The sequence below is a fragment of the Anopheles moucheti genome, chromosome 3 (genome assembly GCF_943734755.1).
Source record: "Anopheles moucheti chromosome 3, idAnoMoucSN_F20_07, whole genome shotgun sequence".
In the NCBI taxonomy this organism is placed as follows: Eukaryota; Metazoa; Arthropoda; class Insecta; order Diptera; family Culicidae; genus Anopheles; species Anopheles moucheti.
The window spans coordinates 76,394,651-76,418,871 of record NC_069141.1 but is presented as its reverse complement, the minus strand read 5'-3'; the positions used below and the strand labels follow the sequence as shown (position 1 = coordinate 76,418,871).

The window sequence follows — 24,221 nt, the reverse complement described above, 5'->3', positions numbered from 1 at the left end:
GATTTCTACCAACTTTCCACCCTCCGCTGGAAGTTCCTTAGGCCGTTGTATGTTTCACAAAATCCATAGACTGTAGAAATTCCAAGTAAAGCAAAATAACGATTGGAGCTGTGTGAAATCCTAAAAACATTTGAAATTTTTCTGTACACATCTTGGTCGACTAGCAGCTGTCAAAGCGGAAGTGTCATCGCAAGCATGAGCGCGCTATACACCTTGGAGACGGTTCGGTTTCTGTGTACGTGTTTTTCGCCCCGATGTTTTGCGACGGGCAGCAATTTTGCGAGTGGTTTATTCAGCGAGAAAAGTAAATAGAATCGTGTTTTACTACTAGCTTAAGTGAAGCAGGGCACCATCGATTGGATACACACCGCCGAGCGTTATTTGCGTATCCGTGCGAACAGTAATTTCCATCATTGGCCATCATTTGCCGGAACCCTCTCTCCCCATATCGCTCAGTGCCGATTGTGGACGGATGCGATGTGTCAGTGATCTGCGTTCTCCGTTGCGCTAGGCCTTCTGATGCTACCAAAACAAATCTTTCCGTCGTGGTTGTTCCGGTCCCATCGGCAATAGCTAGCATATGCGGTGCATCATCCCCGCAGGCCACACCATTGAACGCAGCGTCAGCCATTGGGCAGTAAAGTAGTTCCGTGCGAAACAGCACCAAGATGAGGTCGTCCTATCGAACGGTGGGGTTGTGGTACGTGGTGGCGATGATTGTCTCACTGCATGTCACCTACGTCGCGGCAGATGAGCATAATCATATGGTAAGCAGCGGATTCATTTCATGACCGTTCCGTGTTTCTCCTTTTGCGTTTAGCTCCCAATTCTACGACGATTTTATAACGCTCCACATTTCTATTTTAGTATGAAGACCATGAGGAGGTTGTGCTATGGATGAACACCGTTGGCCCATACCACAATCGGCAGGAGACGTACGCATATTTCTCACTCCCATTCTGTGTCGGTGCCAAACAATCGATCAATCACTATCATGAAACCATGAGTGAGGCACTCCAGGGAGTTGAGCTGGAGTTCAGTGGATATGACATCGATTTTAAAGGTAAGTAATAATTGAAATCTCAGATGGGTTGCTTCTATTTTGGCGTTTAACTTACCTTTGTGTAAACTATAACACATTTTGCATGCACAGAATCCATCAATGGAAATCATTTACTAGTTTGTTGGATGGCAGCTAATGTTCTTTTGTTCAAAGCTGTAAGCACAATTGGGTCTTCAGTATTAAATGCTCCTAATAATCTGCAAGCTGCATTCTACGGTTTCTGATACAATCAGTTAGCATGTAGACGGACAAACCTTTCACGGAGTATCTGTATCTATGCACTGTATTTTATGGGCTTTATAAATCACGATACGTTTGATCCTTTTGGTTTCTATTGTTTGATTTTTTTTTCGCCACACTAATGTCTCAAGGCAAAAGAAACAGTATGAATGAATCAGCTGCAACAGATGTAAAATGCGCTTGTAATAAAAAGCTAATTAAATGAAGATATCCTCTTGCTATCACAGTTGAAAGCTGAGTTTAGATTGTTGTGTACGGCAAATAATACGGTCTTCAATAAATACAAATACAACGTGCTGATAAGTGTTGGCCTTGTTAGCAATTACAAGCCAGTTTGCAGTTCCATTCAATATGGTACGAAATTATGCAATTTATTCAACGGAAAATCATCTCATTACTATTGTTACAAATATGGAAGCATTAGTTTTTAACGTTTTTTTTTTATTGGAAAATCGAAACGGACCAGTTTACCGGGCTGCTAAAGCGAGCAAGATGCTCAACCACCCTAAACTTGTCAGACTTGTAAACGTTAGTCCACCGGCACCATTAGGAGTAGGTGCAGGAGTAGGAGCAACAGGAGGATACTGATCGCAGTTATCGGTAGTGCACGTCGAACAGCTGGTAAGATTCAGCGTACTGCTCCAACCGCTGCAAAAGGTCGTATTAAGAAATGTGCACCCACGAGCATAACCGCGCAGTCCGCTGTCGGTGTTGTTTGGAAAAAGGCGTGCTACTTGTATCCGGTAGCACTTGAATTCCGTCCCATTGCCTTGGGATAAAGTTGGATTGTCGGGCTTAAACGTTTCATGGTTCGCGTTAACGATCGTAGCATTGCATTCTGCTATGTCTCCCATTTTTTCACATTCTTCGAAGCTTTTCGAGCTGAGACAGTTACGGCATTTCAATGCCATACCTGCGCAAGAACACAAATGATATAAAGAAACGTTTAATATCGTTTTTTTTATAAAGATGATGATGCACAAAAAGCCAACCCATTTTTCCACTAACCATTTCCAAACAGTATCACAAACAGGAACGCAATCACTGTGTAGATTTCCATGCTGGATTCGTTACGGTAGCGTTCGTTATGTTCACTAAAGAAATCACTTTCTTATTAAGCGCGTGCAAAACCGTTCACGACGGCACAACTTTGTAAATGCAACTGCACCAACCTAGCAGCTGTAGTAGGAGTATTTATATCTTTGCCCTCTACATGGATTGGTGTGCTTATCAGACGAGCTAATATTCTACTGCACAATCCCACTTGCTCGCCGTGCGTGGAGTGTGTTTAAATCGGCCGCTTGGCTTGGAGACTGTTGGCTGGATTTGCCGGCACCGGTGATTCATGGGTTGAACTGGGAAAATATTTGCTTTAGAGTGTGAACAGGCCAAACGATCGGACGTCTAAAACTGAACTCGGTTAATCATTTGCTTGATATAGCTTTGCAGAAGAGCCTTTCACATGCATTTTTTTTCATTGAGGAGTCATTCGTACCAAACATCAAATCAATAAGGATTGATTTGGTCTCTGAGTCTCTTTGAGATTGAAGAAAATGCGTAGATTTGCGAATAAAGCTTTAAAGGCAATGATGTTTCGGTCGTAATCGATTAACTTTAAAAAGACACGTGAAGCGTACATTGTATCGCGTACCGCGAAGTATATGAACACACGTGCTGCCTGCAATGCTTTCAAGTGGTTGATACAAGAGTAGATAGTGTAACATAGATCGTGTTTGGTGCACTCGCAAGATAGCAAGACATAGTTGATGAGTTGATGATTAATCTTAAAAAAAAAACACAATACTTCTATTAATCAAGTTTTGAAACTTAATTAAGCACCGTAAGAGATCGTTTATTAATCCCGTGCGCTATTTATGTCTGATAATTAGTAATAGTAGAAGAGGATATTTGTCAACCCATGTCGATAACTCACTCAAACTAGCTTTGGTCGGAGTTTTACTGCAATTCAAATAGCAAAAATTGTAGAACACAAACTGCCCAGTGCCGTTATTCCCACCATCCAGTGGAAGCTACTATTTACCAGCGCGGCTCGGTTGCTGTTTGAGGAAGTACAGGTCTTGTTGTTTAATTTAATCGGTGCACTGTGACTAATTTCTATCGGTGCCGCAGCGTTACAGTTGTTCCCCGTGCAGAGTGCACAGGTGGCACTCTTTTCCTTCACCCAACCAGCACACAGGTCGCTCGCCATCGTGGTACATCCTTTGGCGTAGAACACTTTCTTCGATTCCCCAATGCCCGACGATGCGGACAGTGTGAAACACCGGTACTGTTGCGATTGATGTTCGTTAATGGTGGAATTCGCTGAGGCTTGTTCCGGCTTTGAAGCGTGAATCAGACGGATCTTGCCCATGGCCGAATCCAGCTGCTCCGGGGAGCATGGTTCAGATTTGGTCGTGTTTTGGCACTGTCCTGCACTTGCGAGGCTCCAGCAAACGTTGCACAGTGTCGTATTCGACTGTGGTCCCGATGCAATGGCTGTGAAGAAACGTATTTTTAGTACACATTTAAAGGATATTAGAAATTTTAATACACGAACTATTACACACATTCCAGGGTGTTTATGTTTGGAACACACGTTAGTAGCACTTGTACAACGAAAACGATCGTATGATGCGAAACCATCGCTGGGATGTTCTAGACGAAATAGAAGCTACTCGAGAGACGTACCGCGCTAGATATACTAACCGTTTGTTCTGGACAAACTTATCTCTTTTGAACGCTTTTTGCTCTACTAATAGTTAGTAATTATTAAAGTGGCAAAAAAAAGCTAATAATTATCGGCTTGCAACTGGAAATGTATGCATGGTCGTGCTGCAAATTGGTTTGCAAATAGGTTCTAATTCCGCTTACATTCGGTACTAGCCCACGTGTTATGCAAATAATCTAATATGATGTCATCTTCAATGCTTACCACTTAATCGAGTGGTGAATACTGAAAATGTTAAAGAATTAAATTTATTACAAAAAGATATAAAGTGTTTACTACATCGCAAACTTTTTCCCCCTTTTTCAGATGACATCAGTCCAACGGAGATCTGCATGGTTGATCTATCCGAGGAGAAGCACAAAGCGTTCGTGTACGCGGTGAAGAACCAGTACTGGTATCAAATGTATATCGATGATCTGCCAATATGGGGTGTGGTGGGAAAGGAGGAGGAAAAGAAGTACTACATCTACACACACAAAAAGTTTGATATCAGCTACAATGGCAAACAGATCGTGGACGTTACGCTGACACCGGAGCGGAAGGAACTGCTCCGGGTGGGGGCAAAGATCAAGTTCACGTACGAAGTGAACTGGAAGCCAAGCTCGGTAAAGTTCGAGGATCGGTTCGACAAGTATCTGGACCCGAACTTTTTCCAGCACCGCATCCATTGGTTTAGCATCTTCAACAGCTTTATGATGGTGATATTCCTGGTGGGGCTTGTGTCAATGATTTTGATGCGTACGCTGCGCAAAGATTACGCTCGTTACAGCAAGGATGAGGAGGCTGACGATATGGTAGGGATGTGGTGAAGGGTGTGTAAGAGAGCCGTCAATGAAGTAAGGCATACAATGATCATTCACAGGAACGCGATCTGGGCGATGAGTATGGATGGAAACAGATACATGGTGACGTATTCCGACCAGCATCGAATGTGATGCTCTTTTCTGCCTTAATCGGTGCCGGCTATCAACTCACCTCGGTTGTGTTGTGTGTGATCACGTTCGCAATACTGGGTGAACTTTATACGGAGTAAGTATATTGAGGCGTGCAGTTACATTACTCCCTTTTCCTAACGATTCGATTCACCTTCGCCAGGCGTGGTTCGATGCTGTCGACGACAATTTTTGTATATGCGGCAACGTCCCCTATTAATGGATACTTCGGTGGATCTCTGTACGCGCGAATGGGTGGCAAGCAGTGGATAAAACAGATGCTAATGTCAGCGTTCATTGTGCCGGCCCTTGTATGTGGAACTGCGTTCTTCATCAACTTTATTGCAATCTACTACCATGCCTCGCGAGCAATTCCCTTTGGAACAATGGTAATGAAACTCTTCACAAAAAAAACGCTTAATGAATATTCAGAAGTAATTTAACTGGATCCGGTTGTTTTGTTACACCGATGCACTTACAGGTGGCCGTAACATGTATCTGTATATTCGTCATTCTACCGCTGACACTGATCGGAACAATTGTTGGACGCAATCTGGACGGCCAACCAGACTACCCGTGCCGCGTGAATGCTGTTCCGCGTCCAATACCCGAAAAGAAATGGTTTATGGAACCGGCTGTGATTATACTTCTGGGTGGAGTGTTACCATTCGGGTCGATATTTATCGAAATGTGAGTAAACGCTCGTTTTGTAATCAAATGGCGCGCGGGGTTTATATATTTTTTTTTGTCATTCCGCAGGTACTTCATCTTCACTTCTTTTTGGGCGTACAAAATCTACTACGTGTACGGTTTCATGCTGCTGGTGTTCCTGATCCTCATCATCGTAACCGTTTGTGTGACGATCGTGTGCACCTATTTCCTTCTAAATGCGGAAGATTATCGATGGCAGTGGACTAGCTTTATGTCAGCAGCATCCACCTCGATATATGTGTATATGTATTCGTTCTATTACTTCTTCTTCAAAACGAAGTGAGTTTCCGTGAAATATTTGCTCTTCTGGACAACTATGGCCATTTCATCGTTATACTCATGATGTGTTCCTTTTTTGCAGGATGTACGGACTATTCCAAACAGCGTTCTATTTCGGCTACATGGCTCTGTTTTCCGGTGCGCTAGGTATCATCTGCGGGACGGTAGGGCACTTCGGTACAAATCTCTTTGTTCGGAAGATATATTCCAATGTCAAGATTGACTAAGCAAATCTTTCCTTTTGCTTCACATCGGTGCACAACACACGCACACACCGATCGCTGTGAGCAACTTGAACCGGCGTGCACTGTATAAGGGGGTGTGACATTCGTGTCGATCGGCAATTCGATACCGTTCTGCTGATGCCTCTACTGATTTATATGGATTAACAAGAACAGAAAAAAAAGAACGCAATGCGCTGGATGTTATGAACTAAACACCTTTGATAATCTTTAGTAATCCGTGCTTTAGTTTAATGTTCTACCTTTAATGTATCAACCGTCACGATGTACTGTCAGGGTGGAACAGGAAGGAATATATATATATATGTGTGTGTGTATTGTGCAAAACAGGTGTTACTTGAGACTATTTGAGGGAGACGCTTAAGATTTTGATGGTAATTGGACAATGTGTCGAGTTTGTACGAGATCAAACCAGAAAAAGGATGTTCAGCAGGAAGAGCAAAACAAGGGGCAGCATTTGTAACCGGATGTTTAATTGTATTTCGTGCTAAGTGTCATGAGACAGAACGGGATACGGTAAGCAAATATGTAATCTTAATTGAATAGCAATCAGTTGTGTCAGAGAGAGAGAGAGAGAGAGGGGTTTGATACGGAAGCAGCAACCGTGTAGGTACTGAACCAGTTTAACTTGAAATCCCGTACCGCGAGATGCGCTACCGTATCGCGATCCAGCAGGATTAAGCACACTTCTTATTTATAGATCCTACACGGCAAATTGTTGCATGCAACATGACTGGCACAAGGTACACGCGCGAGGTTTGTGCTGACTAGTTTCGTTTGATTTGGTGTATTTGTTTCCGGTTTTGGTATTGGTTTTGAAAGTTAAGCCCTTGTAAGAGGAGTATTTTACGTTGCCTTACTCAGCGTAATTCCTACGGAAAGTTCCGTGCAAAATGGGCGCATGAGTTTGACTGTAGTTGCAACCGCTCGGGCGGAAGGCGAAATCGTACGGCGGCTGTGTACGAGTAACAAACAAACCCAACAATAACACCATCTCTTACCACCTGCAATGGAGTTGGAGTACGTTCCAGTATCGCAGTATGTAAACTACTTTTTTTTTTGTTTTTATTTTGAGCGAGGATTGATAGCTTACTGAAAATAGAACTGAAAATGAATTCGATAGAAGGTGAAATCCTCCGTAAACCAAAGTTCGAAAACAAGTTTGCGTAGCATTGAATGTTAAAGCGAAAGAAATGCTGTAGTTGCATAAGGAACGAGAAAACACTGCACGGCACTGCGCGCTGAACAAGACGTTTGAAGCTGTGGATTACCTGACCTATTAGGCAGAGGCACTGGACACGAGCTCGTTGGATTAAGTGGAGCTGGAACTGTAGGAAAGCGAATGGAGTCGTGAGCAGATATTATTGGAAGCGAAATAGCGGACCTAATCATGTGAGTATACATCGGAAATATTTGTTCTTTATGGGCGATAGATGAAAGTAAGATACATCCGCTAAAATATCATGATCACGTTTATTTAAAATTGGTTTTATCTCTATACAATATCCATTTGAAAGTTCTCGCTCGGTACTAACTTGTTTATAAAATGCTAAACACTACAGAAATTGGTTTTCCTTCCTTCCTCGATCACGTTCGATCAGGGCGGTAAAATGTTCGATCAGGATGGTAAGATTAGCCGAGAGTAGAGCTAAAACATATCGGTTCGATTTATATCGCGTTTCTTCATGGTAACACACGCATTACCCCAGGTTCGCTTAAAATTCATTCATGAAATGCATCAATCGCAAGGTTCTGGACGTGGACGGAAGGTGTATGCAGACCGTCCTTACATACTACCATGATTCACGATTCAAAAGGTGTAGCTAACGATTATGATTTAAAAACGAAAACAAACAAACGCAAACTGCTAGCTGCTGATTTATCATCCTCGTCAGCTATACCGCTAGCACTCGTAAACTTACTTCCTTACAAAACAAAACAATACTTTGTATTAATGATTACTAGAACAAATACACAGCGCTTCTATGGGAATTGCAGGGTACCCGGACTTGGGTACGGGCGATCGGTTTGCGGTGCGTTGGGAAATAGGAAACAACAGTGTAAATTGGCACATCTTCTCTTCACGTACGCTGTACTACAATTCGCTACTTTGCTTATGCTGGCTATGATACAATTCCTACCACTGTTGTTGGCAAAACTAAACGTACACCTCGCCATGCTTTGGCTTCCGTTTGCTCAGTGTCGACGCGGCTGAGGACGAGCTGTCCGCATTGCTGGCGGATGGCGGTGGACGGCTTTTCTCGTTGCTCATCGTTACGCTGGTGCTGACCTCACCGTCGTCACACGGCAGCTCGGTAATGATGGTACCACCGGTGGTAGTGGTGGTGGCCGTACTGTTGCTGCTAGTGTTCGTGACCGGCGTCACCGTGAACGAGAGCGGAAGGGAGGTGAGTGAAATGGGCAGCAAGGCGTCCGTTTTCGGTACCAGCACTCCGCCCGGCGCCCGTACACCGGGGCTGGTGTCGGTTGCGTCCAGCGAGCGCCCCGTGCCGGCCGTGATCGGGATCGCACCCGTCACCGTCGTACCGTTGGCGGACACAGCTACCGCGGTGGTTGTTGCCGGCAGTACGATGACGGTGTTCGGTGTACCGCCCAGCGACGATGAGTTTGTGAGCGTGAGCTCCAGATTAGTGCCGTCCTTGCCGAACGGGGACACTGCAAAGTAGGGACGAGAGCGTGAAAACGTTTGCTCTAAGGTAAGGGTTAGCAGGCTATTAGTGACGGTCAAAGTGGCATGTGAGTCTTTCAGTACGTACCGGAACTCTTCAGCGCCGTTGGTAAAATCGATTTGGCCAGCGAAGCCGTAGCGGACTGGCCTGAGTGAAGGGTGTTGGTCGTTGAGCTGGAATCTAGCTCTTTGATCGGCGCCAGCAGAAGTGTTCCGACCACCGGAACATCGTTGTTGTTAAGAGTCGCCGTCGATGCTGGATAGATGGAGGGATTGTTTGCGAGCTGAAGGAGCAATTGGAGCGAAGCGTAATGTTAGCAACTGCGTGGGACTATTGTGGGAATTCCCGCAATTCTTACCTGTGTTGCCATCAGTGCGACACCCGACGCAATGTTTGCGGTACTTGTCGTCATTGTACCGAGTGGCGGGACACGACTCTCTTTCGTCACGTCCGGTGTCGGTATTCGGGGACGTGCTTTTTGCGGTACGTTCGATATAACCGATCCGTTGAGGCTGAGCTTCGAATCTAGCGGTGAAAGTACGCAGAGTGGTGTGAGTTTCGACTTCGACTAATAAGTATTACGGCTAACGGTGACTTACTTTGCTTAATAATTTGCCTCGCATGACGGCCTGATTTTCGGCTTACGAATCGATCGTACAGGCTCACCTTTGGGGCGGGTGCTCCAGTAACAATCGGTTGTCCGAGACCCGCTTCTGGGCTAGAGTACACGGAGTTGTGTCGATTGCGCGCAAAAAGACCTCCAGACGAGTACGCCGTGGAAGAACTACGTCCAGAACCCATTCGGCTAACCTTGCCCAGCCATCCCTTACGACGTTCCGCCATTGGCGTGTCTACGCTTTCCTGTGGAACATGGAAAGAAAAGCGATGTTAAGAAGAATCATACTCGAAAGATGAACCACCGGCTAGATGATGAAACGTACGTAGTCGGCGTACATCTCGTCGTTCATCATACGCTTGCCACCAACGGCACCGATGTTTGCGTAGACCGCATCCGCCTCCTTCACTTTGTAGTGTTCCGCGGAACCCTTCGGCTCTTCCCGCCGGTAATGCTCGGAGGCAACGGTGTACGGCAGATCTTTCGGTACGACCTCCTCCCAGTATTGATCCTTGAGCAGCTCCGGATGCTCGTCATGCATTTCGTCCACGATCATGTACGACGCTTTAATGTGTCGGTCAATCAGCCAGTTCAGCTCAATATCGTCATCGTCCTCGCCGAATGGGTTGATCAACACCTCGGCCACCTTCAACCATCCGACGTAGAACACAAACTGCAGCACCGTGAACAGTGGGAAAAACACATCCAGCTCTTGGTAGGTGCCGGTGGCGGCATCGTACGTCGGGATCATCTGGCTACCCATAATGGCGGCGGTAAAGTACGAGTAGAGCACCAGCGTCACGACCTGCGTGTAGACGAGCGGCACACACACGGTATCGTAGCCGATCAGACCGCCGAGCCGGCGCCGGATATCGGACAGCTCCATGAGCAGCGTCTGCACGATGTGATCGGACGGGATCAGCTGATCCTTGCGCGCCCGGTTGATGATGTTGGTAGCCCAAACCAGCGGCATCCAGTACTTGGACATGGGGCTTTTCGCGTCCATAATCTCGAATATTTTACGCTCACTTTCCAGCATTAGGCCGGCATCGACCAGATGCTGCCAGCCCGGGAAGCGTCGTTTGACGCGGAGCGAAATCTTTTGCAGCGTTATCACGTACGACAGCACCATGTAGCGCATAATGTTTCGCCGCATCAGTCGACCAGTTTCGTCCTGTGCGTGAGTGAGTGGTTTGAGACCATGTTAATGGGAGAGGAAAAAATGTTATTCCTAGTGATACGCTTACTTACATTGCCCTGGATGGCTGCGCTCACAAACAGTGCCAGTGTATCGGGCCATGGTAGCATCCGGTACTGTTCCCACCAGCGTTTCACTACCAAGCTGACGTAGAAGCCGAGCACGAACGATAGTGGCACCGTTTCCCGCTGTTGGCCGAAGTAGGTACGGATTCGTTCGAATACTCTGCGGGGAATAGAGGGCGGTACATGAGATTCCAGATGCCAATGGAATGGATGTCAATCGACTGCAATAACATACCTTTTACCATCTTCGCTGAGACCGTACCGATAGGTGAAATTAAGTGTGTAGTAGACTAGTAGATATGCCAATAGCTCCCGCCAGACGGCTTTATATACACTGCCACGCCATCTAGAGGCAAACAAATAGAAACAAGAAACAGGCGTTAAGAATGCTTCAGATACTATCAAAACAAAACTCGCTTAAAATAATTAATCACTGTTTTGACAACTTTATTTAATTGACTTAGATGTCCATAAACAACTCAATATTAGTTTCCTAATTAGTGAATTAGAATGTTTACAAGAGCTTAAAGACCACAGGAATTTTGTATTTCTATCCGTTGGATACCGTCCGCTGGTTATCCATTCTATTTCTACTTAAAATTACACGGCTCACTAGCATCCGGTATCGATGCGCATTGTTTAGTGGTGACGCTCGCACGAAGTTAGTTGATGGTTGTGCTGTGCAAAATTACCCTAGAACGTTTACCAAACAACACAACTGTTATTGTGTGTGAGCATGTAGAAGTAAAGCAGCCCAATGAGTAGCAATCGTCACAACAACAGCACAAAAAAAACAAACCCCAATGCACGTTGGAATGTGCACTGTATACTTGGATTAGCACGAATAAGCAATTACAAATAATCAAATGCGGGGTGTTTCTGTATCGTCTTTCGTGAGAGGAACTTCATGCTGTACAGGATTTTTGTGGTCAAAGTAAGCAGTGTTTTCACAACTTCGCACTAGCATTAACATTTCGTGCTTTATTGGTATCACGAAAAAGACATCCAGAGTTAATGTGGCTGTAAAGTTTTCTGAATGTATTTCAAGCTTCATTAAGAAAAAAAAAACGTCATATAACTAAAAATTATCAAATAACGGAGGACATCTTAAGCTGGTGTATAAAATGGGACAGATTATCAGGAAGCTAGTAATGAGATGAATCATCATTACACTGTATAATCTTTGCTTATTTCAGTGGCGTATTATTGTAGCTAAAAACAGTCAATATTTGCTTAAAACGACAGTGAGATGAAGGAGACCTGAAGTAAACTGTACCGGGCATGTATGGTGACTAATTCAGTTGGGTTGTTGCAGGTAGATAGGAACTTTACCATATGTCATCTTGGTCTGTTTGATGATTACCTATTTGATCTGTTTATCAGTTCTGGCTTACATTTATCATCTTGGCCTCTTATATGGCTCATGACTCTTCGCGGTCATTGTGAGTCCTTCTTATTCATTAGTGCATCAAGTTCCAGTATCATCAGTTCGTTGTGGCTCTAAAGTGAGCCATCTGTTACACGGGAGTCCATAGAATCGACTTCTAATAAGCTACAAATCAGGCTACATCTAGAAATTCCTAGATGATATGGATAATAAAAACTTCCATTCTTACCGCCACAACAACTTCAAGAGGTTTAGAGGCCTGCCATTTCTGGCTTTCTTGGCTAAATTGACTCGTAAGCCGGAAACAGAGGCTGGAGGCTATCGAGGGCCATAGTTTGGAGATATCTGCTCTAGATTCTAGTCAATATTCTAAATCCTGTTTGGTTCAAACCTGATCATTAAGCCTTTCGCGTTCTAGAGTCGATCCTTTGGAGATATAACCCAAGTCGCGTTTCACATATTCTGTTTTCCTATTGCTGACATTAGTTAATCCGCTTTTCTCAAATTATTTAGCGATGGTCTTTTAAACAACTATCTGAGCGCGTTTATCGCTCAATAAATCAGGCGCCCATGAACATTGCCGTTTATAGCACACCCTGTTGCTTTCGCTACTGGCTGTGCCGTGCTTGGCGGAAGTGCCTGCACACCGATGATTGATGGCCACCGCATGTCATGTAGTGAAGGAGACGATTAATTGCTCACAGAGCAGCGACTAGAGAAAATTAGTGCATCTAAATCGATGCAATTCGAATATAACCAGCTCAGCTATCAAGGCGGCTACTGGACTCGAGTGCATTGTTTCGTTTTACCAGGGTTAACTAGAGGGGCTAAATGACCTAGTGATAGGGCAGATCAGAGCCATTAAAATGGGTATGATTTTAATGAGACCGCGTTAATAATAAATAGTATATTTTTAGTACATTAGTAAACTATTATTGGAACTGCATAATATACTGCGACTCTTCACGATTACGCTTGATTAAATGATTTCGAGACGATAAACAAACATTTAACTTGCACGACGACACGAAAGAGACCTCGAAAAATGTTTTGTTCGATTGAAATAAATTATTCGCATGAACAATGGGTCGAGAAGGCTCTAGAGAAGACTCCACTCAGCCACAGACGTTGGTTGGTAAATAACCGGTTGTTGATACGTTCGTTGACGATCGTCAGCCGCACCAGCCGCCTGTGTGTGAACGTTCGTAATTATCACCTGATCTTTCATGGGTGACAAAAAAAAAACCGGACGACGACTGCTGTGCCTTCGACCCAGCCGTGGATTCGTGTGGTTGCTGTGCATCCCCATGCATGCATTTATGTGATTGCTCTTGAGGGTGACCTTGAAGAAAGGTCTACCGTGTGATGGATAGGTCGGTCAGTCTGTCAATCAGCTTCCAGGGGCTCCGTAGAAGCCTAGAAGCGTTGTCCACCGAGTCAAGGATAGCGATGGGAGAGTTGAAGGAAACAGGTCTCGTCTTAACTGGTTCAAACAAAAAAAAAACCGGGTAAACGGGTGCTGTTCCGGAACACTTCCGGCCAAGCCAACCATTGCAGCTTTGGTACTATTCACTAACGATCACGCTGTATCGAGGTGTTGGCAGGGCCGTAAGGTTGACCCACTGTTTTAGCTAATCGATTAATCGATTTCGTACCCACATAAGCGCCATTACACGGTCTTGCGATAAATCATGCTGGCAGCGGTTTTGATTGTACCTCCCACTAACCTTGAAGTGTGCACATTATCAAAACGATGTGAGAATCACCGTGGAAGTGGAAGTAATAATAAAAAAACGCGGAACGAACGTTTGAAAATATTAAATTAATAAAACGTGAGGTGTGCCTGGAGCGATGTGCGATGTACCGGGGGTGGGGTAAAAATACCTTTTGTACCCAGGCCCAATAAGGTTGTGATCTTTGCCTGTAGCACGTATAATTTGCATGTCTGTAAAACCGTTTACGATGCCATTGTGTTTGACATTTTGCAAAGATGAATGCAGCAAAGATGTAAATGCATAGATAACATGCGACTGAGAAGGGAGAATATTGAACAGTAAGGTAAAGTTAGTAGTTGTTTTACAATTGGGTTTGTTGATCGTAAAAATTGATCCCATTTTTAAATTATGCTTTTAACATACTAAAATCGTTATATTACTTAAGGTATTCCGACAATATCTTCAAAGATATACATTATTGTTAGACTCGGAACTCCAGAGTTGGCATTATTAAAAAGGCAAGGATCATCTGCGAAGATCATCTCTGTTGAATAATTTTTAAATCCGCAGCATTAACATAGTAGGCCTCATGGCCTACTTTGTTGTTCACATTAAATCCTATGTTAGCTATTGGAACTGTTGCCTATGAATGATTGATCAGCGAGGTGCCTTAACATCAATGTTCCATGGAACTATGGTTGATTTTGGACGACCTTCACACATAACTTCATCAGAATAGATTGATCATCATCTGCACGAATACCTGGGTAGGCGATCTGGGTTGAAATTAGCTTCGCCGTTGAAGTTGGACACGCTCGGTGAATTGCAATGCTGTCATGTTCTTAAAATCAGCTTTGAATTTGAATTGCTGGCAGAATACACAAACAACTTCGTTTGTTTGGTAAAAACTTCCACAGTTTACAACTTCTTTACATTGATAATTTCCCATCTCGAATGTGTTACTAACTATAATATTCTTCTGGGCAAATTGAAGTAAACTCCCTGGAAGTAAGAGTTCCTAGAGCCTATAGATTACAAAGTTATATAATAGTTTTTAAATTTGCTTAACACAATGAAGTTATTGTAAGTTTAAAGTTGTGAAAAATGGGTTCAATCCTGTGGACTGCAGCGTTAACTTGAAAGAAAACACATCATCTCATGATCACATGATCACTTTCTACACTACTTAATATGTTGTTCTCGTAGTTGAAATTCATCTTCATTGAGTAACTACTTACTAACATTTAGGCACGTAGCCAACCGTAAACTAAAGCTTTGCAAACTAGTAGTATGAACATAGCTCCCTTGAGCCAAGCGAGCGTAATCGATTGATTAATATTTAAATATCGTTCTTCCTGTTGTTAATCTCTCATCGAATCATCCACTCGCTCGCACGGGGTGAGCATGGATGGGTCGAGTTATGGAGTTTAACAACACAGACCACTGCTACCTTCGCTACTTACTTCCATAAAATGCGCCAAAATACGCCAAAATTGCTACCGTTCGGTACCTCCGCTGAATACGAAACAGTCATGTTGGTTTACGGCACGCGTCCACGGCTGGGTACGGCTGGGAACAGTTGGTTGGGGTGCTTACTTCATTCGGAAGGACTTGAACGACGGTCTGATTTCCGACGGTTCGCGAAAACACCCTTACCCCCCCAAAATACGATGGCACATTCACGCACACACGGTCACGCACACTCACACGCACGCACTTTACATGCACCCTTGTTAACTCGATCGTGTGATCACTTCGTATGGCGAATATTGGAATATTTTGCTCTGTTCAACTCTGCTCACGCAGCTGGCTTGTCGTAGCCTTACGCAAATCGGCACATTTTCACTTGTCACTTGTCACGCCATCGGACAATTATGTATCGGCTTGCGGGTTGATGATCATCCTCACCATCGGTGGGTCGCGTATACGCAAATCATCCCGTTTTTTTCTGCAACTAACACTGCCCTCGGCACTTTCGGGTTTTTGGAAGTGGAAAACTTTCCGTTGTTTTTTGCTGCACTTTTATCCGTTCGCCCACATAGAAGTGCGTAATATAAGGGGTATTATTTCACTTTCCTCATTCGTTCGCCTACGGGGGATTTTGTTTCGCTCTTTTGGGTGTGAGCAAACTGTGTTGCTTTTATGTTATTTACACTGAGCGCCAAACACTTTTAATGGTCGGTCGATCCGGTTGGTTGTATAATTTTTGCACTGATTTTCGTTTCGATCTCCACCTCAAACCGGGGGCACCATTCACAGCCTGGAGTCGTTGTGAAAGGTTATCTGTGGGGCTGGTCGCCGTCCGTACATGGACATGAGAAGAAGACTGCAAAAAAGCAACGAATTTTTAATGAATTTTGGTGAGTGTTTTGGAGCCATTTCCCTCCTATGCATCGCAGACCGATGTTGTTGCGTTTTGGGAGACAAACATGAACGTGTATGTCACCGGTGATGTTGGTAAAGCGAAGAAATAACACGAATTTAACATGTACCATAAACCATCACAGTGGAGGAGGAAAGTTGTCGAGACTGGTGACTTCCTTAAACGGCAGTCGCCGGATAATGGTGCGGCAAATGAGCGTGGGAAGCTGATTTCGCTTTTGTGATCAATTCGTCTGTCGACGCCCGAACGAAACCACAGTTAGTTTGGGGGAGATGGTGGGTAGAACCGTTAACGGTCAAGGCGACATATTGTCTACCGGGGGGATTCTATTGGTTGTTGGTCTACTTCCGTGGGCGATTATAGTGAGCAATAAACCACGGTTATGATTTATAAATTGTCTAGGACACTGTACCATTGCTCAGCTGCTAAGGTTTTGGGTGGACTTTTGAGTGTCAGAATTAGCCTAGGTCCAGCAATACTTCTAATTTTTTTAGAGTTGGTAATGTTCGGAAAGGAGGTCTTCCACATGAGCAGATCCGTCATGATCTTCTGGCATAACTTGTGAAGATCATTGATAGCCCTGTTCTTATTACTGTGAGAATGCCCAGCAATTAATAGCCATTTAAAATGGACAAACTTCTGGGTTTCTTATCTGAAATATCAAATATAGTCACTATCTCAGTAGAAGATCCGTCAACTTCCTGGTATATGTTGTACTCGACTAGATATCCAAGCATTTAAATGTGATCCGTTACTGTCATAGAATATACTTGAATCCACCCTTGAGTGATTGAGCATTGGTGCTGATCGGACGACTTCCTTTTGGTATTTTTGTGGTATAATACACGTCACGATTTATCATAAGATATTCTGATGTGAAGGGCACATTTGAAGACATATTAACCAAGAGTACACTTGCTTGTCTATATCGAGTAGTAGGTCTAGGCTATTGAGACTCAGCTACTTGCTGTGAAGATCACACCAAATATTCGACGGATTTACTTGCGAGAATTTGTCTCGGTAGGCTGGTGTTAGATATCGTAGACAAGTTCTTAAAACTAGATTCTACAGATCGACAAGCGAACTTGAGAATCCGATTGGTGAACTGAATAGTTATCCCAAGTAGGAATTAAGACCTGCCGTAACATTAGAATATGTTCAATATGTAAAAAAAAACAATCTAAAATGGCAGCACGAGGCATGCTTAATAACCAAACGCCCAGAATATTCTATTTTCCAACTTTTTCTTTACAGCATCCTAAAGTTCTATCACTCTGTTTTGGAAATTACCAACAAATCGTATACCAATATATTTTCTTTATTGCGAAATGCATAACGGCCACTTCCTTCGGTGTATAGTACAGCGATCATTACTAATTCCCATCTGTCAGTATAGTATGAGCCGCAAATCATTTTACGGCTCGTGTATCGCAGGTGATTTGTCGAGATTAGGCAGAAACAAAGCGCTATTGCAGTGTCGGTAAACAAGCCTTACGTATAGCCCCCCGGGTGCTTGGGATCATTAATAACGCTGTCGCAATTATACAATCACCATCCCTCTATTCCGGCTGGTTAGTGCCCGACACTAAAACACCCAGCCGGACCGCTTCTCGTCAGACGTAAGTAATTAGCTGTGATAAAAATCTTGCCAAATATTCTAGCCTGGGGTTTTAGCTGGTGGTGGTGAGCTGGTGTTGGGGCATCCCTGAGGGAACTCGCTTCGAAGCTTCCCGAAATTAACACACGCGCGAGTGTACACGGGAGGGAAGGTTCGAAATCCCGACATCCAGAATGGATGGAACCGCGAGTTGAAGTGCAGAATTTCACACACCACTACCCGCGTCACGTTATCCAATGGAGCGATATCAGTCGGGTTCGCAAACGATAGAAAATGGCTGCCCAATAACCGGTTAATTAACAAACAAATAAAAACCCATTCGTCTGTCTGTGGAGTATCGGATGCTTATTTTGCGAGCGTGTGTTCTGCTTTCCAGCCACATTAACGTTTTGTCGCTGTGAAACACACCTGTGCGTCCGTCCGGATGGGTACGGAATGAATGTCAAACCGTCAACATCATCGCCGTCCCTCGAAAGGAAAGGGTCGTGTCGATCGTCATCGGCGAGTGGAAGCATCGGTGGAGTGATGAAAACATTTAATCTCACGTTTCAGCTTGCCCAGACTTGGAACTCTACGCTATGATCACACCGGGGAAGGGTTTCGCCCGCCTGTACATCTGTATGGGTGTAATCGATCGTAACGATGAATTGGTAATAGCAGTAGAACTGGAGGAACTGAAATTAAAATGGACCATTGTGTATTGCGTCCGCCTGCCTTCGCAGGGTTACAGTGTTCCGATTTGACTAACCGGTGGGGTCGGAAAATAGTGACTACGGTCTAACAAACCGGCCACGATCAAAGATGGAATTAATCAGCAGGTTCATCCACAGATTGGTTTTGCGCTGAGCAAAGGTATTGGTAGATGAAAACAACGGCACACTGTGTTGCGTGCGCACAATTGATTTGTGGTCTTGGCTTAACAGTGTGCACGCGAAACACAGACAAAAATCGAAAAAAAAACCATCCGTCCCGGGGTCGCGGATGCACCTTTTCCTCGCCTTGCCTTTGAATGAATGGAAAGCGTTCCGCGCGTTGGGTCAGCGCTGTGAATGAGGTCTCGGTCTTGGAACATCAGAACAATGATGCTAGGTTCTCTTCTTTTACCCTGCCGTAGACAGAACAATTGCTTCATTATTGGGGTTGCTGATGGTATCGATTGGGTTCGTTTTGAACGTTGTTTTGTAAATTTACTTTAACCTTTTTTTGAGGTAAAGTTGTAATAATTACAAAGTTTTAAGTTCTTCCAGGGACAGATATAACTTTTTGGGTACCGTGACGATCTTCGTACGACGGGAATGGATTAGAAATCCAACTGGATTGTTCTCACGTACGCAGGACTGATTATTCGGCCACTTATGTACAGTGAAAAATGCTTTTAAAATTGCACATCTTTCAGAATAGGCAAAATGCGTTAATAAAACAGAACTGTTTTTCAAACTTCTGATATACTAAAGCTCTGAACTTTAATAGGAGTACGTAGATACAGTTGCAGGTTTAGATAGATAACCTGGTTATAAACCCATTTTCCTTTTGTAATTACAAAAATTCCAGCCATCAAAAGATGAAGTATTGATTTTTCCTTCGGTGAGCAGAAATAGCTCATAATACAAGATTTTGAGCGTGTCCCACCAAACTGTTAAGATGTGAACCCAATATTTATTTTCAATTTCCATTCAGCGATATTTTTTCCCCTGAAATAGCTCATAATACAGTATTTTGTGTGAGTCCCACCAAATGGTGAAGATAAATTTATTGCGTTGGGATTTAGGAGTTCGATTTGAATATTATAGTCGTTAATATTTTAATACTCTTTTTGTGTTTCATAATTTAGACATTTTAAACAACTTTAATATAGCAAATGTATTCAAGAAACTAAACTTTTGCTATAGTTAGTAGCGTGGTATTTCCAGTGCATGTGTGAGCAAACAAGTAAAACGTATCGAAACGGTGAAGGGAACTGTGCCAATCGATCATTATTAGCTAGCTTCGTTTCATACAGCCGGATGCCTATCGTACGATTCTTTCGAGTTCAAACGATCGTGCAACGTAAAGTAAAGCCACCGTGCAAAAAATTGCGAATCCACACAAAGCCAACGCATGTGTGACAGTGAAGCCGGAAGAGCCCACATAACGCTGCGTAACGCTGCGTTGAAAGAAGCAAAAAAAAAAACAAAACAAAATTGCGCAATAAAATAAACTATTTGTATATCGCGTATACAGCCATCGGAGCGGCGCCACCGTGGGCCCGGATGCTGGTCATGTCACTGAACCTTTGATGCTTCTTTCATTATTCGTATGTAACTATCGTCCCGCGTGGGACCGGGTTATGCCGGTTGGTGATTTCACGGTATCGAAAACTTTCTCGAAAACTTTTTTGATATCGCGGTGCCGGTTAATGATCGTAGAATAGTAATAGTAGTAGTAGTAAAAGGGAGACGAAGAAGCCACAAACAATTCTGGACTGTTCGATTGGTGATTGGGACTTCCAGTGTTCCAAACACACATCAACAGCGGTTGCTTAGCAATCTCCATTCAGGCGATGAATCATGATGCGTTGTTCCATAACGTGTTCCATTGAAGCGTGTCACTTCACACTCAAACACTTTGTGCAAACTTCACTTTATTTCCTTCAGCAACAACCAGGCACGATCGTGACCTGCATTTGGTGTCATTTTTTTTTTGCGCTTCATTTCTTCATCCATCTTGAAGGCTCCAAGTGCGTGTGTACTATCTGTAGCGTATGAATTATGGAATTGTTTGACGCCATTATTGATATCATCGGGGACGCGGGGGGGTATGGTCGAAACAGGCAGTCAAAAAGGGGGCTTTTTATGTTTATTTTCTTCGAAAGTGACACCCGTCCTCATGGCAAGGTTCGTCTAAATCATCATGATGGATGTGCTGAAGTCATCGTAGCACAAAGAGTTACTTTGTGTGCGCCATGAGGTGCTCTATTTACACGCCGAATGAATGATCTTACGCAGTAGAACTGCTCCGAGACCCTCAACGGTTTATGTTTGCAAATTCAGCTTAAATCGATAAATAACGCTGTAGATGATGCCTTACAGTACATTACATTTGAATACGTTTAGCATGCTCGAGGTTTCGATGGTTGGTAGCGAAATGTTTCGTACGCCGCCATGCACGGGCAACCTATTTCTACCATCAGTCATCAGGCCACTACCATGCCCAAACAGATGCGCTAGCGGTGGACGACCAAATTAAGCAGCGCGTAGTGTATATTTGTGTTCGAAAATTATACCCTGAACCGGTTGGCAACCTTCCGAAAGTGGCAACCAATTTAGTGCCGAGCGCATTCCCGGAGCGGTGCGCCGCCGTTACCTTGAAACAGTTCACTAACATCGCATCGCGGCATCATCTCGGGTGCGAGGTCAGAGACGGTGCCGAGAATGGCCTTCCGAGGTCGCGGGCTGAGAAGAGGGGAAAAAATAGGCCCCCGCCGTACGCTGGGTCAGGTTTGGCAAGACACCGCACGCGCACACTGCGTTGTGGCGTTGCTTCCACAAATGAACGGAGTGACGATTTGAAGCTATTTTGAAGGCTCTCTCGCTGCTACAGAAAACCGGTGTGGCCGGTGTGCGTGCAAGGTGCTGGAGAAAATGAGGGATGGTGCAGCAAAGTGGGGGAGAATATCCGAGGATAGATTTGGAAATTCCAGCCTCATCAAATTCTCCTCGGGTGTCCGGTTGACCGGAGCGATAGCCCGATTCGTTCTTCCCTCGGTAACGCTTGATTGAGCGGTGTTATTTACCGGGGAGGCGTGGTTGATTTTTAACGTACAGTTCTTAGTTCTTGCGTGATTTTTTAAGCGTGGAACAGGCTGTACGACAACGCCGCAGTTCGCGTTCGTGTTGACCTTTACCGTGGGTAATAATGAAAAATTGTGTTTTTGTGTTCCTTCCCGTAGAAGGATTACCGACGGTTCCTTACGTCAATACGGATGGAGGAATTTCGGAACACACAAAAACAGGGAGAATAAATTGCGTATGTTCCAGGCACTCCTGTCACACACACACCTTGCAGGTGTCGAGGGGGTCTGGTGATGCTGTGAGACAGATGTCAAAACATTACCATACAATTTGCATATGCTTGAGTGGTAATGTAGCATACCGATCGGGAATAAATTATGGAATGGATGTTAAAATTACGAAGAAGTTGGTACAATACTGGCAGAATCTTCGCCTAAGATCGCAACATCGCCTTAAATGAAGGTTGATGGATGATGTTTTTTTGTCGTACTTTGTGATGTTTTGAAAATATTCTAGTGTTTTTAGTGTTTTTGGTGTGTAGAATCAAAAAAGCAATGCCCAGTACTAGTGCGTCATTGAATTGTTGATTCCTTACAAGTACCAACGAGAAAGTTGAGACCATTTCTGGATTCTTTTCTAGCGGAAGTAGAACATTTAGAAAGGGAGAGAGGTGAAATCTATCCTCCTTTTTCGACCCTTAGCAAGTGCAAGTCAATTCTATATAAACCTTTGTCAATTCATGCTTGTGTAAAGCTTTTTTCATGTATTGAGGTGAGAAAATCACGGATCCGGAAGCTATACACCCAGAAGATGGTTTACGGAGCCTCATTGTCATTATCATGGATGATGCGATCCCCTCAGGGTGGACTTCTGGGATGGAACTTGTCAATAAATACATCAGTTGTCAAGCGATTTGCTGATGTGACAAACTGAGTAGGCCATTAATTGCTGTCAGAATCCTGAACGAAAAGATCTCCCTCAAGGAGTGTCTACAGGGGAGTCTGCTTTCTCTTTAGAAGCAACACATCCTGCCCAACCATCTTTTGGCCGGACCTGACTTCGTGTCACAATTAAAATTATGTCCTAAAGTGGTACAAAGCCAAGGAAATGAATCTCTGAAATACACCGGTACTGAGCTCTATCTAACAATACTGGGATGTTATTAAGTAGGCACTACGAAAGCATCCTGAGGAAGTCAAAGCATAGGTGGGAATGAAGAAAAAGTATATTTCCGTACAGGTAATTTTCAGGTAATTTAAATAAGGATATATTTCAGGTAATTTTTGATGGGTATTTTTCCGTGGAACAATTCAATTTGGGACACCCGTTTTATAATAAAGAAGTTAACAACCCTTTAGGTACAATTCTTACAAATTTTACTGTCAATTTATGAACAGTTAAATAGAATTGACGCTACCATTTGGGAATCAATTAGAAAAAGATCAGATTATAGGTGGGATAAGTAACTGATCCTAACTTTCACACCACAACTCAATATTTTTTATTTTCTTCATCCCTATATAACAGAAAAGGACCCCAGAAATACACAACGGATTAATGCTATCAAAATGACTTGCCGGCAGTTAAAGTGAAAGGAATTTCGGCCTGGGGGAACTTCACGAACTTCCACGCAAACAAAAGGGCACTAATTTCGTCAAACGAATCACCCAAAAGTAATCCATCATTACAAACACCGTTTTCTGCCACCGGCTCTCGTAAGCGCAGTACAGATTAGCCGCGTTGCGTTTTTCAACAACAAAACGTTTGGTTCTTCGTTGCTTGCCGCCCCCTGGTGGCAGGGCGCCGGAAGCAGAAGGAGAAAAAAGAAGGTTTTTCTTATGTAACAAGGGGTGAAAAGGGGTGAAAAGAGGAGGGGAAGTAGGGGGAGGTTGGAGAGGGGCTATCAAGTGAACCATTCGCCAACATCATCACCGAGCTGATGGGGTCGGGCTTCCCCAGACCCAGAGTGCAAGTGGTGCGGGTTTCCCGCTTGACGTAGCATTGCAATCTTTCATCGAGTCGCTTCTCGCTCGGTGATTTCCTTTCGATTTCATGCTCACGAAGCCGAAGCGGTGCTTGATTACACCGAAAAAATTGCAACGTTCACGGGTGTTGATTATTGTGTTTGTGTGTGTGTGTGTGTGTGTGTGTGTGTGTGTGTTCCAACAAACTCCAGGGCCGTTTTGTTTGTTTGTTTTGCTGATCTCGTACCGAAGACACCCGGACCGCAACGTGTGGTGGTGAGGTGATTTCCAAGATCCTCATGTTGGGGCCATTGGGCAATGTTTGCCCGGTTTTTTTTTGCGTGTGTGTTGTTGTCGTGGTTGTTGTTTTTTAGTAACAGCTTAAAGCTGTCATGGATGACCTTCTCTTTTAGGAAATCGAATCGCAGTGTTACTCTTCGCCGGAGATCGGAGGCAAGAACGGTAATTGTTGCACCTTCCAGCGCAAGGTGAAATTTCGCAACCATTTTGTTTTGGCGTAGCATTATTTGCGAACAAATAAAAAAAACGAACAGGTTATGATAATTTTCGCTTCATGTTTGATAACACCGATCATTGTGAATTCGTTAAGGGGGGGTATG

General features: G+C 44.0%; 4 protein-coding genes across 4 annotated transcripts; 1 reads left to right on the top strand and 3 right to left on the bottom strand.

The window, feature by feature from the left end:
• The first annotated feature begins 239 nt into the window (after nt 1–239).
• On the top strand, nt 240–7,343 carry LOC128302519 (transmembrane 9 superfamily member 3). The gene is made up of 8 exons (XM_053039357.1): nt 240–767; nt 868–1,063; nt 4,338–4,825; nt 4,894–5,060; nt 5,127–5,352; nt 5,445–5,653; nt 5,723–5,953; nt 6,036–7,343. Exons 1-8 carry the CDS (start codon nt 669–671, stop codon nt 6,178–6,180), a joined length of 1,761 nt encoding a protein of 586 aa, XP_052895317.1. The 5' UTR covers nt 240–668; the 3' UTR covers nt 6,181–7,343.
• LOC128302521 (uncharacterized) lies at nt 1,618–2,460 on the bottom strand. Its single transcript, XM_053039360.1, has 2 exons — nt 2,312–2,460; nt 1,618–2,216 (listed from the first exon to the last, which is right to left on the bottom strand). Exons 1-2 carry the CDS (start codon nt 2,361–2,363, stop codon nt 1,771–1,773), a joined length of 498 nt encoding a protein of 165 aa, XP_052895320.1. The 5' UTR covers nt 2,364–2,460; the 3' UTR covers nt 1,618–1,770.
• LOC128302520 (uncharacterized) lies at nt 3,147–3,946 on the bottom strand. Its single transcript, XM_053039359.1, has 2 exons — nt 3,871–3,946; nt 3,147–3,799 (listed from the first exon to the last, which is right to left on the bottom strand). Exons 1-2 carry the CDS (start codon nt 3,944–3,946, stop codon nt 3,270–3,272), a joined length of 606 nt encoding a protein of 201 aa, XP_052895319.1. The 3' UTR covers nt 3,147–3,269.
• Nucleotides 7,344–7,655: 312 nt separating the features above from the next.
• Nucleotides 7,656–15,478, bottom strand: LOC128301869 (bestrophin-2). The gene is made up of 8 exons (XM_053038526.1): nt 15,330–15,478; nt 11,000–11,110; nt 10,753–10,924; nt 9,827–10,675; nt 9,485–9,746; nt 9,244–9,410; nt 8,973–9,168; nt 7,656–8,871 (listed from the first exon to the last, which is right to left on the bottom strand). Exons 1-8 carry the CDS (start codon nt 15,398–15,400, stop codon nt 8,354–8,356), a joined length of 2,346 nt encoding a protein of 781 aa, XP_052894486.1. The 5' UTR covers nt 15,401–15,478; the 3' UTR covers nt 7,656–8,353.
• Between the last annotated feature and the right edge of the window lie 8,743 nt (nt 15,479–24,221).

What these genes read in the sequence shown, in the direction of transcription:
- LOC128302519 (XM_053039357.1), top strand. Translation starts at nt 669, where the DNA reads ATGAGGTCGTCCTATCGAACGGTGGGGTTGTGGTACGTGGTGGCGATG. An exon ending in ATGAGGAGGCTGACGATATG is followed by an intron (nt 4,826 to 4,893) that starts GTAGGGATGTGG and finishes GATCATTCACAG; the next exon opens with GAACGCGATCTGGGCGATGA. An exon ending in GGGTCGATATTTATCGAAAT is followed by an intron (nt 5,654 to 5,722) that starts GTGAGTAAACGC and finishes GTCATTCCGCAG; the next exon opens with GTACTTCATCTTCACTTCTT.
- LOC128301869 (XM_053038526.1), bottom strand. Translation starts at nt 15,400, where the DNA reads ATGACTGTTTCGTATTCAGCGGAGGTACCGAACGGTAGCAATTTTGGC. An exon ending in CTCAGCGAAGATGGTAAAAG is followed by an intron (nt 10,925 to 10,999) that starts GTATGTTATTGC and finishes TATTCCCCGCAG; the next exon opens with AGTATTCGAACGAATCCGTA. An exon ending in GAGGCAAATTATTAAGCAAA is followed by an intron (nt 9,411 to 9,484) that starts GTAAGTCACCGT and finishes TTTCACCGCTAG; the next exon opens with ATTCGAAGCTCAGCCTCAAC.
- LOC128302520 (XM_053039359.1), bottom strand. Translation starts at nt 3,946, where the DNA reads ATGGTTTCGCATCATACGATCGTTTTCGTTGTACAAGTGCTACTAACG. An exon ending in AAACATAAACACCCTGGAAT is followed by an intron (nt 3,800 to 3,870) that starts GTGTGTAATAGT and finishes GTTTCTTCACAG; the next exon opens with CCATTGCATCGGGACCACAG.
- LOC128302521 (XM_053039360.1), bottom strand. Translation starts at nt 2,363, where the DNA reads ATGGAAATCTACACAGTGATTGCGTTCCTGTTTGTGATACTGTTTGGA. An exon ending in TGTGATACTGTTTGGAAATG is followed by an intron (nt 2,217 to 2,311) that starts GTTAGTGGAAAA and finishes GTTCTTGCGCAG; the next exon opens with GTATGGCATTGAAATGCCGT.